Here is a 12,604-nt window from a genome sequence, read left to right on the forward strand (position 1 = left end):
TGATTTTTATCCTTCCAAATACCTTTTGGCAGTAGTTCATGCAAATCTGTTTGGGGTACCCATTCCTCTCTAGTGACAGTGGTGCACTTGTGGTGCTGGAGGTGCATACTCAGTGGAGGAAGGAAGTAGACAGAGGGGTTTTATTTTTTGCAGCTGGATTAAAAACATGTAAGACTTCAAACACGTGGTTTTCTTGGATTCTTCTGGTCTTCCCTTGATCTTCTTAGGGCTTCTATCTGAGTCTGTAACCCTTTCCTGCAAAATCCCTGAAACATCCATGAGTTAGGTGCTGAGGTGGCTCTTTTGATTTGGACTTTGGTGTTCAAGGCATCTAGCAGCACTTGAGAAAAAGGCAAGACTCCCACTGAGTCCCTAAACTGTGTGATGAGATGAAGTCAGTATGGCATTTCCATATTTATAGATCAGTAATTCCTCCAAATTACTACTCCTGCTGTCCTGTGGCTTTCATGACCCTTGTTTCAGCATGTCTCTCACTGTAACATGAATCCTATTGCCTGGAAGTGCTGATGTGTGTGTCCCTCATTGCAATGTCTTCCCCCCATTTACTCTCCATTTATTGTAGGTTTTATGATTATTGTATCCTGCTTTATCTTGGAGTTCTTGAGGTGCCATATAACATCATCCTCCTGCTTCACTAGCTTGGAGAAATGAGAGGAAAACAAAACAAAAAACAACAAATGGAAAGATTCCTTCAAGGATATGCTTGAGAGTTGTAGCAGTTCTTGACTACTTGACTCTTGGTCTTTACCCAAGTTTTGATTTATACACACATAGACATAGCTTTTACTAGCATCAGTCTGAAATCCTAGAGAGGTCAAATTTATGCTAAAAGGTAGTGTGCAGACCATCTTTCTCTCAGAGAAAAACCCCAAACAACAACTTACCTCGATCCTTGGAGGCCGGCAATTAAGCTGAATCTTAGAAATAGTATCTTGGCATTTGATCACAGGATCACAGGATGTCAGGGGTTGGAAGGGACCCAAGGAGATCATCGAGTCCAACCCCCCTGCCAGAGCAGGACCATGCAATGTAGCTCAGGTCACAGAGGAACACATCCAGATGGGCCTTGAAAGTCTCCAGAGAAAGTCTCCAGAGACTCCACAACCTCTCTGCAGAGCCTGTTCCAGTGCTCTGTGACCTTTACAGTAAAGAACTTCCCCCTTGTGTTGAGGTGGAACCTCCTGTGCTGCAGCTCACATCCATTGCTCCTTGTCCTGTCACAGGGTGCAGCTGAGCAGAGCCTGTCCCCTCCCTCCTGACACTCAGCCCTCAGATATTTATAAATATTTATTAAATCCCCTCTAAGTCTTGTCTTTTCCAGACTACAAAGCCCCAGGTCCCTCAGCCTCTCCTTACCAGGCAGTGCTCCAGTCCCCTAATCATCCTTGTAGCCCTCTGCTGGACCTTCTCCAGCAGGTCCCTGTCCCTCCTAAACTGGGGAGCCCAAATTGAATGCAGTACTAAAGATGAAGTCTCCCCAGGGCAGAGTAGAGGGGGAGGAGAACCTCCCTGGATCTGCTGGACACACTCTTCTACTGTGGGTTTGGTTATACATTTACCTGTGTTTCTTACACACACACACTCCTTTCTAAATAATTATAGCCTAAATTCCTCATCTTAGTAGAAGCTTTGACTTTCACAGCTTAAAGGTGAAATACAGTTTGGTCCAATTCTGCTCTGTGCTGATGTATCTGTATACCTGTCTCATTGCATCAAAGAACGTAAGAAAAACTCATATAAAATTTTGACATGTATTTTGTTTGCTATTACGGTTTGTCAGATGTTTTATTATGTCTTGCACACACGTAACTAAACCATTTTTAAAGAAAAGAGACTATTTGCAGTCATGTGCTGAAGGCCTGCACCCAACACTTTGGGCCATTTGTCTGTTTGTCAAGATTTTTGCTATGGAAGCATGGGGAGCAGTGGAGCCTGGGAAGGCTGGGGAGAGGGTGAGGACAGATAGCTGCAACTATGAAATCCAGATGAGGAGAGCACAATAAGACATGTTACATCAGTCACTTAATGCCTGACCAATGGGCTTTGCAAAGGTTGTTTGAAGGGCATGAAAATGTCTCAGCAGACCCAAACATTTGTATATAAAGATTCATGTTGCTGGCATGTGCTTGGGCTGTGTAGGCAGCAGAGCAAGGGCTCCAGTCCTGAGCTGATCAGCTTGGGAGAGAAAGGTCAGAAGTTAGCCCACCACAGGAGAGCAGTCTAGTGCAGAGATATTCCTCTTGCAGCAGTGCTTCTCCCACAGCAACCACTTGTATAAATATATACTCCCATAAAGCTGGGTGGCATCTTAACAATATCAAAAAAATGCAGGAAAGACTGTGAGACTAGAAACTAATCAACAGGTTTCCACATCTTTTATTTACTGTAAAGAACTGATAGCCCTTGATCAATCCCACCAAAGAGTCCCTGTTTCCTGGAGATTTCCCCAAATAACAGGAGCGACGCACATTGCATTGCGAGGCTCCTACGCAGCCAAACCTTCTTATGTGGGTTCAGTGGAATTAATCACATATTCTCTACATGGAGTTCAGTAGAATTAATCACATAGTCTTTATATGGATTTGCTATGAATGAGAAGGTATATTAAGGTACAGGCAGACGGTGAATATTACAGTTAATAGTTTCCTGTTAACACAGAGCATGGCTGCATCTCTTTGAGTAGAGATGACTAGCTTAAAAGAACATCTTTCATCTGTGTAAATGCTTTACTGGGGGGCATTGCAGATTGCTCTGAATAGAATTTTTTATTTCTTTTCTTTCTTTCTTTTTTTTTTTTCACAGAAGCAGAGCTAAAAGGATAACACAAGTAATTGCATTTTCTAGTGCCTCCCAGTGCTTTGCATGTTGTACTCCAGGGTGGAGGGGGACTGGGGGGGAAATCAGCTACTATTGGCAGCCTGGTGAATTTAGTGATTGTAACTAATGAGGTTGTTTCTTTCTGTCTGTGTTTTAGGATGGAATGGGGAACCTGAGAATCACAGAAAAGGGTCTAAAACTTGAAGGAGATTCAGAATTCTTGAAACCTCTCTACGCCAAAGAAATCCGGTCAAGACCAGTAAGTTGTTGGGAATAGAACAAGCAGTAAGAAATCATGAAGTGGCAGGGTGCTGTGGTTATTGGATAAATTACTTTGGCCACTCTATACAAATGTAATTTGGGCAGTGAGATAGTGGATGTCCTTTGAGGACTTAATCTGGGTACTATATTCTCTTGGCATTGGGAAAGTTGATATTCATGGGTTTAAGTTAGTGCAAGCCAATGCTTCCAGGACCTTTGAGATTTCAGATTGTCTTTTTGTCTCCTTTTGTGATAAATCATCAATGACCCTCAACTGAGACACCTGCAGTTTGTGAGGTTAGAGGGATGGCAGGCAGTTGTGAAATCCTGCTCGTGTTTAACTAGTTACTTCTCAGAGAGCAGATAGGTGATGCTATGGCACAGATCAGGGCCTGATCTGATGTTAGCTGGCACAATAAACCCCTATGATGAGCTCAGTCCTATTTTATGTTGTGTTTTAAAATTATGTGCAGTTGAAATTTACTGCTGCTAGGAGAGACTGCCTGACAAAAGTGGCAAAGATGTTAACAACTGGAAATGAGAAAGAACCCAAGTGTGATTGAAATAGCATTTTCGTAGCAGCACTTCACTGGCTGTCAGTGAATTTTTGCTCTTTCTAATGCAATACTGTTTGTCCTGAGATGCTTTAAAATTGAAAGAGTTAGACAGTTTCCAGGATTCTTCTCAGAAGATGTTGTCTACCTTGTTTCCTGATCCAAAGTATTAGTTTGAGGCAGATACTAACCTTCCATTTTGATAACAATGCCAGATAGCTAATTAAATAGTTAACATCACTTTATCTCAGCATTCCAGTGCTCTTGTAGCAATTGCAGCTTGTAGCATAGTCAACACAACAGCCAATACAATGTCTGATTTAGTTATTGAAGGTTGTAACCTCTGTAAGATGGCTAAGAATTGATTCGAACAAGCATAATCATTTAGGAAGAAAAGCTAATAAGAAAATGTTCATATCTATAAAAGTTTTCATTGCTGAATTAAAGCTGTAGAGCCTTAAGCAAAATACCCTTGGTAATATAAAATGTGTAGGAAAGCTGCAGCACTCAGTTTGATAAATAGACTGACAAATTGCTGCTTACATTTCTTTTTTTCTAGTTAGAATTCTGGAAATAATATTTGGTTACTAAGAGACCTGAGAACCACTTCTCACTCCTATGGAGTTTACTGGTTTTGTATTATCATGTTGATCTACATTTTAATACGGCAAGGAGGACAAAAGGTGTCCCCTCCTTGAGGTTATGAAACTGGTTTCCCCACCATTGACAATTTAATGAATGCAGGGAACAAGAAATATTTGTATAAGGTGAGGCCTGTGTGTCTGTTCCTTGCTTTATCCCTCCTCCAGGATTACTTTTGCTGTTAGCTAGAGAAGGATGCAGCTGCAAGCCAGGAGGTCTGATCCACAGCCCAGTGAGTTGAAGCATCCCTGCTGGCTTCAGTAGATGAGTCCTGGAAACTGTGCTAACTATATGGTTACATAAACCATGTGTATAGTTTCTCTGACTTCTGAGTGGTGTTGAATAGCCTGGGCTTGGCTTTCAAATTGCTCACAATAATACTGGAATTACTGTTGGGGTGGGGACAATAGGGATAATCCTAATGATCTCAATCAGCTTCTACTTTCTTGTGCTGTGTGTGAGTTTGGCCTCCTGTAAGCAAACGAAGGGACTGCAGTCAATCAAAGGATGGTAGTTACAGGATATTTAAAAAATATTATTACATAATCAATGCAACATTTCTTTGAAGAACAGTAGCATGACCTACTATTCTCTTGGAGGGAAGCAGTTCCTGAACTTGATGAATTCTGCTAAACTAAAGTGCCAAACTCAGCATTCTGTAGTACAGATGAACATCCGTACTAATTCCACAGTAATCTTCTTTGGGTTTTCACAAGTCCATAATACAGCTTTAAATATGCCAAGTGTAACAGAAACAATATGACAAATAATGTAAAAGAGCATCCCAGAAATAAGCTGACTTATAATATTTTTCATATGTTTAATTAGCCTGAGACTTGTGTACAGTAATAGATAATGGTTTTACTGAAAGTTCAAAAAACTTTCGGATACTGCTTATTTATAGAAGACTTTCATTTTGAAAAAACACCAAGCCAACAAATTTCATTTTGTTGTCAGTCTGTGTAGAGGATGAAGGAGTGCTGGTGCTGCGTGGAAATGGCAGAGGAGGCATTTTGTGTAAGTGGCTGCAGTCCTGTGACCTCTGTGGACTGCATTTTCCCACTGGTGTGTCTCATAGTGCTGCTCCACATGCTGCCCTGCTGCAGGCAGAGCTGGGCAATCCCTGCTGAAATATCTCCAGAACATCAGTTGTGATAATTCTTGAAAGCCCAAATTTGTCACTGGTGCTTTTTCTTCTCTGCTGTATCTCTTAAATCCCAGGAAGGTGGTGATTAAAATTACACAGGGACTTGCTTTGTTAGAAGCTGTGCCTTCTGGTTTAAGGATAGTTTTGGATTCCCGCTTTTAAGTGGATTTCTTGTTCAAATTAATTTGGCAGGAAGGGAAGACCAAGGTGTAGAGAAGACAAAAAGCCCTCAGATATCCCCAGAGTCTGGCTCTGTGAAAACCTGTGTATTTCCGTAATTCATGCTTTAAAGAGCTCTAGCAAATACTGCTCCCTTTATTGCCTTCTGGACAGAGTAATTGCACTTACCTGTGCTCTTTTTGGAAAGTAACTCATAGCACTTAGAGTTACAACCAAGTAGAACTGTTGTACTGTGACATGCAATTGATGACTACCCAACAAAGGCATCTTTTGGGGTGTTCCTTCAAAAATGTTAGCAGCAGGAAGGGGCTGATGTGGTTTGGTCCTGTGCTGGAGATGATCTATTAAAATCACTGGTATGAACTGGCTTCTTAAAACTGCTTCCAGTTTCTGTCTGCATCACCAGGGCCTCCTGTCACAGGAATAATACGCCCCAGGCTTGCTTTACTTTTCCCTCATTCAGGTGTGACATCCCAGTTTCCTGCTTCATCATATAATCACAGGGTCTCTCTTGTTTCCCCATCCTAGTCCTGGCTCAGTACAACTGGGTTTGTAGTGCCTATTTCTAAGCATCAGCACTTACAACTAAACATAGCCTTGTTACTGCATTAGTCTAAACTTGATGTGGAGATTAATGAATAGTAACTGGTGTTAGCAGCATTTGCATCCTTGTAGTCCTATTTTGAATAAATAAGATAGAGGCATTCCCTTTTCCAGGAGTGTTCAGAGCACCTTAAACTCCCAGCAGAACATATTGCACACTAAAGAGTATTTTCCATGCCACTTGCATGGAACATGAGCATCTTGCTGCCTTTAATTAAGAAGTTAACTGGACCATGAAGTATTGCCTGTGTAAATAAAAGTGATTTGTACTTAGTCAAGAAGGTGCATTAGGAATCCTTGCATTTCTTTACTTGCACATAAATTATGGAGATTATTAAAAATTGGAAGGGTCATCTATAAACCCATCTGTAGCTCAGCTGCACTGTCACTCTCAAAATGTAGCTGTCTTTCTAACTGGTGTAATTTATTGTGGACTATCATGTGAACCATCTGCTTGCTTATAAATCAGGCAAACTTTGACGGAAAGTTGCACGCAGCAGCACAAATTGTTAATTTTATGTGCTGGAAAGCAATGGCAACAGTTTTTAGTCTTCAGTCTTCATTGCTTTAATTTGAATGGAAATGTAAGACCTGGAAATTTTCCTGCCTTTGTTGAGGAGAGCTGCTCTCAAGCAGGTTTCTTGAAACTTAAGATGAGCAGAGATTTAGCTTTCTTAGTGCAGTTGGAGTGTTTTGAAGCTTGCCACATCCAGCTCTGTGAGTAATTTAAAAGGGCAAGACAGAGAAGAAGCTGTTTTCTATCCCAGTAACAACAGAAATAAAATCCTGTGCTGTGATTATACAGGAAAATCAAGTGAATTACTTCTTTCATGAGCTGTGTGACAACCAGTGTGATGATAATCTTAGCTTCAGGAAGCAGAGAGAGACATTGCCGTGACAGGATTAGGATGAGTTTGCCCTCTCGATGTTTATTTCAAGTGCAGAGATAGAAAAAAATCAACCTCAGTTTGCAAATGTTTACACCTGGGCTTAAATTTTCTTATCCTGAATCCTTTCAAAGACAAGAGCATGGATTTGCCTGACAAAGAGTTTTTTGCAGTGTAAAGCTCTTCACTGGGGTCCTCTGTTCAGCTCCCATGCTGATAGCAGAGCCTGGGAACACAGATCTAGCATAGGCACCAACCTTTCTTGTCTGTCTTCTGTTGCCTGGGGGAGCTCTAAGCTGTTCTATGTTGCACAACTGTAAGTGATGAGAAAATTCACTGAACAGGTTTTGAGGAGATTTTAAGTGTCTCTTAGTGGATTTAGCTAGTTTTGTGTTGAAGGTTGGCCTCCCATTATTTTTAATCAGTGAAAGAAGAATTTGAAAAAAGAATCCTATACAGCAATTTAAAAAGCCAAGTGAAGCTTTTTTGGAATTTCCCTTTCTTTGGGTGATGTTAGAGGTCCCACAGCATGGCAGTGAGTGTCTCACTGAGAGCACCATGCTAGCTCAGAGCATTGGAGCAAGCCTGGGCTCATTTGAAGTTGTACTAAATAAGTAGTGACTACAGAGGGAGAAGGACCGGGCCTGTCATCAACACTTGGCTCTGGTTCTGCAAGAGCATCTGTTTGGCCTTAAAACTCTACAGTTGTGAATTAAGGTTGATAACTAGTATTCCCTTTACTCGTGTTTAGTAAGTTCTCATCATCATAAAAGCTAGACCAGCGAGTGTATAAAATATGCTTGCCTGTACTTTACATTTTCCCCAGCCACTATTTGAATGATAGAAACTTTAAAGGAAGCTTTTAAGAGTGATAAATAATTATTTTGCCAATGTGCTTGTCTCACTGTGTTCATTTCTGGAAGAAGAGTGGTGTAATTTTAAAGCACAGGAGCAGTTCTGTAATGGACATGTTCTTTTATATTATTTCCTCTGCAGGTCTGCCTGCCTCAAAGCTAAAAATACACAGGGAAAAAACAATAAACCATCTATTTGGATTAGACAATGACATGTGCCCACACTGGGGCATACCTGCCTCATAGCCATAAATACATATTTATAAACAATATAACATACTAATTTGGATGAAAAGGCAACATTCACCCGTGAGGAAAGACAATGCAGATGGCAAGATAATTGCAACTGTGTATGATGCTCAAACTGTGTAGCAGAAATCTAGCTTTCAGAAAAGGCACAGATAGATAGCGTGACAGAAGGCTGCTATTTTTTGAGGCAGCAGAAAGAATAATTCCTTTCCTTCCTTTGTCAGAGTTTACAGAGCAATAAAAGGATATTGAATTAGTTCCTGATGATTTGGTCTAGCAAAGTGCTTAAGGATTTCAGCATGATTACTGAAACCATCACAGAGTGGAAATTAAGTTTGTCTCCCTGTGCTGCTGTCACTTAGCAGTCCCTGCACACTCCCACAACCTCTTTGGCTGTTACTCCTGCCAGCATTTAACTATTCCTTTAGTGACTGGTTCTTCAAAGAAGAGAGAAATCTAACTTTTTTTTACGCTTTAGGATATGAGTGAGTGAATAAGAGCTCATGGAGATGTTGATCTTCTGGCATCTGCCTCTGGAGCAGTTCAGCTTTGGCTAGAAAAAGTTCCCACTATCCAAAGTCCATTTCTGAAAGAAGATACCATCTTTAACTGCTTCTTCATAGCTTACAGCTTCTTGGTCGATTTTTGGCAGCAGATGTTCAAATACTCTTTAGAAGCCCTAAAAATTTTTAAAAAGAACCAAGATGACACAGCCAACAAAAGAAAGCTCACAGCCATGCCTGGCCAGCTCCCATTCTCCCTATAGGCTTTGTTAAGTATTGGTTGTGGCACCACTCCGGATACCTTGTTGTTAGATTCTGTGCCCATGTGCTTTTGCCATAGCTATCTCTCAGTTTGGTCAGTTTGTCTTGCTTGCCCGACAGCTATCAACAGACAGAAGAGCTGGCTGTCAGCAGGACAAGCAGTAAAAATAAACAGCAGCAGCCAAGCGAGTTGAAAAAAAAGCATCATTTTGGCAGAAGTGTCCTCACCTGATGTACAGATATTGTTGCCATCACCATCCAAAGCACATTTGAGTCTGCATATGGCAGTCAGCTGTGAGTGTCCAGTGGGGTTTATAAAACTGATGTGCTCTCCTCTTAATAAATTTCATTCTTAAGCAATAAAATCCAGAGAGCCTACTTCAGACTGAACCTTGGTTGCTCCAGTGCTCTGGGGGCAGTTAGTGGCTCTGTGATATTTCCAGTGTGCTGTAAAGGTGGAAGTGTAAGTAAATTTTAAAGCAACTATGAAAACATTTTCCTTTCCCTTCATAGTGAGATTGGCCAGAAATCTCTCAGCTTTGAATTGTAAAGGGAATCTTGTAGGCTGGCTGAAGAGGTGTTTCCAGTAACACCAGAATTACACCTTACTTTGTCTGTTCCCTGTTGAAGCTGGCGTTACCTGCCATGTACTGAGAGCACAATAGGAAACTGAAGTATCCCACCAGCTGTAAAATCAGAGTGTCCCAAAGAAGAGCAAGAGAAGGAGCTCTGAAGCAAACAAACTTTTTGAAGTAACTCCACAAGTTGCATTTCAAAGCAAAATCTGGTGGAGGCTGCCTATGGCATTTTGAGAAGGATTTCATTAAATGTTGCTAACTTGTCATAAGCTCTCTTAAATGGAAGGGTAATGGCTCATAACATTTGTAAGCTTTTTAATTTCATGCAATATGAGCAGTATAATCAACACCTATTAAAGTCAATCAGCTGTGCCAAGTGGGTTACCTACCTCGGCTTTTATCTATATTTTCATCGTGGGTGCACCTCTGAACTAACTCTGGGAACAGCAGGATTGTAGTTTCTTATCCTAACATCAGTGGAGGTCTCAGGTCCAGAAAACCCAATAGGGTCAGTGTCTGAACCCCTGAGCTGAATAACCACTTTATAGTCAGTGACTGCTTTCACCTCCTGAGGAGGGAGCTTGGGCCATGGACTTGAGAGCTAACAGCTCCAGAACTAAACATGAAAGAAAGGGGAATTTCCCAAATTGTCTCCCAATGTGCTCGACTTTTTCCCTTTGACAGGTGAAATTTCTCTGCTTGAGCTGCTTGTGTAAGGAGAGGGGAGGCAATCAGATCATGTGTTTGTTTTGCTGTACTGATCCAGTCCCCATCTCCTCTTTTGTAGCTGCCTCTGTGGTCATAAAAACAAGTGATGTGCATCACAGCTCCAAGTAAGCTGCTGAGTTGAGGCTGGGTGCTCTGTGCTCTCTAAGCTTTTGCTCTGCATTTTTGCCGTGATCCCAGAAACTGCTTGCATTTCAGCTTTGAAGAGCAGGGCAGTAGGGCTGAGTTTTGCAGTGGGGGCTGTGCTTCTACAGGTAGGTTGCTAATCAGCTAACATCGGTTTTCTGAGTTGAGTTGTGAGCTTTTGGCACTAGAACCTAAGAGGCTGGAATAAACGTTTGATTTAGTTTATCCTCCCCCCTTCCCCCCCCCCCCCCCCCCCCAAAAAAAAAAAGGGAAAAGAAATGTTGAAAGAAAGTTGAAAGAAAAAAAAATGTCTGAGCTGAATGACTTTGGCAGGCAGTTTCTTGCCTTCCTTGGACAAGTAACACTCCTCTAGTTTCTGGTGTTTCAGCTTCAGTTTGGCATCTTGAATTTGCATGCTACCTCTGTGAATTACATTGGAAGCTGCTCTGAAGCTCATTTTTCCTAATTAGCCATTTATTGTGGCCTCTCAATATCTATACAGGCTTCAGGAGCTGCACATCATCCTTATTTTTCTATGTTTAATCTTACATTAAAGGAGAAAAAAAAAAAAGTCAGCACAGGGGATTTTCAGAGGGATTCATGAGTGCAGGACACATCAGTCCCACCTGCTGATTATGGGATTTCTGTTGCTGACTTGTATTACCAGACAGGTATTACTGTTAAAAGAGAAGCTCTGCTGGTAGTTGACTACAGCTGACCTGAGCCAGCCTGTGGGATTCAATGCATTCATAGAGTAGCCTTGAATTGTCAGTCTAAAACTTGATCCAGATTCCATCTTAACAAGCTGTAGCCTCAGAAAGACATAAGCTTTACAAAGCACCTGAAACTGCTTGGGGAAAAAAGTGCACAATTGTACTGCTGCATTTCTCTCTCAAGGGCAAAGGCCTTGAGGTTTAAGGATTTACTATGTCTAGACATTGCTGCTGACAATCAGGATTCTGGCTGCTGTGGAAAGGCTGAAATGTTAAAACAACTTCTTAATACTAAAATTGAAAAAGCAATAAAACTTTTTACAGTATGGATAGAGAGAAGGTAGAGACACAAACAGATAAAGGAAACACTAAAAGACAAACAGCAAGAGCCAATTATAAAGAAAGAGAATGTCTGATATTTCTGAGAATCCTCAAGAGCAGAGCTTCATGTCTTCTTATCACAGGATGGCAAACACTTATCCAACTCTTCTACTGATCAAAACTATTTCAGGTGCAGAGTTATGTATTTTATAAGGCAATAGTTACTTGACAAGACAAGCTGTGCTGTCATTAGGAAGTGCAGGCACACACAACAGGTTTTACAGACAGTTCAGTTTGTGTGTTCATTGATTTGCAACAGGAAAGGAAAGCCAGACCTTCCAGGTTTCGTTTTCCCATTGCTGTGCCAGTAATAAGACTTCCTCTGATTGTTATGCTTCTTAAAAGACAGATGTTGGATTTAGAGAAGGAAGAACGCAGAGCAGAACAGGAACAACTCTAAATTTGATTCTGTTCTTTTAGGGCAAATTGGTTGAGGGTCTTGGGAAAACTGACTTGCTGCTTTTGACGGTAAAGCTAAGATTTCTTTGGCTGTTCACATCTCCCTAGTTGAAACATCTCTATTTTTGATCTCTCTTTGTCTGAGGCTGTGCCTGGCTGTCTACTCCCATGTACACCAGTGTCTATCAGGGAGAGTCCCATGCCACCACAGTGTTGGAGTGCAGGACACTATGTGTGGGATAAATCTGGTCACAGACATAGGCATTCTGATTTGTCAGTGAATTCTTGATTTAGGCTTCAGTCCAGCTAGACATTTAATCATGTGCCTAATTTACAGACATAAGCAATTTCACTGACCTCAGTAGGACAGTTCACATGCAGAGAGTTGGGTGTTCATTGTGGTGTTTGCTGGATTATGCCCTGTAATTTCTAAATATGCTGCATGTGTGGCAGAGCAAAACCAGTGGCAGGCTGGTCTCTGTACAAACATGGGGACAGATGCTGCCCTTTCCTCCAGAAGGTTTTACCTGTTCAATAGGTGGACAGGGAGTGGGATGGGAGACAGGGATCAGGGTGGGCAAAGCAGCTTGCTCATTCAGTTCTGCAGCTGCTGAGGATGGGCGTGAGTTCTGTGTCCTTGTGTATGCTCATTTTAGCAGATCACATGCCTCAAGTGTGAAAGAGTGTGGAGCAGAGTTGGAA

The 12,604-nt window shown here is 41.5% G+C and overlaps 1 protein-coding gene across 1 annotated transcript in view; it reads left to right on the top strand.

Annotated features, from left to right (window-relative positions):
- The window catches only part of SGCD (sarcoglycan delta), a 132,385-nt gene that overhangs the window by 56,542 nt on the left and 63,239 nt on the right, over positions 1–12,604 (top strand). The window contains exon 2 of the mRNA XM_054389087.1: positions 2,996–3,097. Within this exon, the coding sequence (XP_054245062.1) occupies positions 2,996–3,097 (102 nt within the window). The remainder of the gene's footprint in view (positions 1–2,995; positions 3,098–12,604) is intronic.

This window comes from Indicator indicator, chromosome 18, assembly GCF_027791375.1.
Source record: "Indicator indicator isolate 239-I01 chromosome 18, UM_Iind_1.1, whole genome shotgun sequence".
Lineage (NCBI taxonomy): Eukaryota > Metazoa > Chordata > Aves > Piciformes > Indicatoridae > Indicator > Indicator indicator.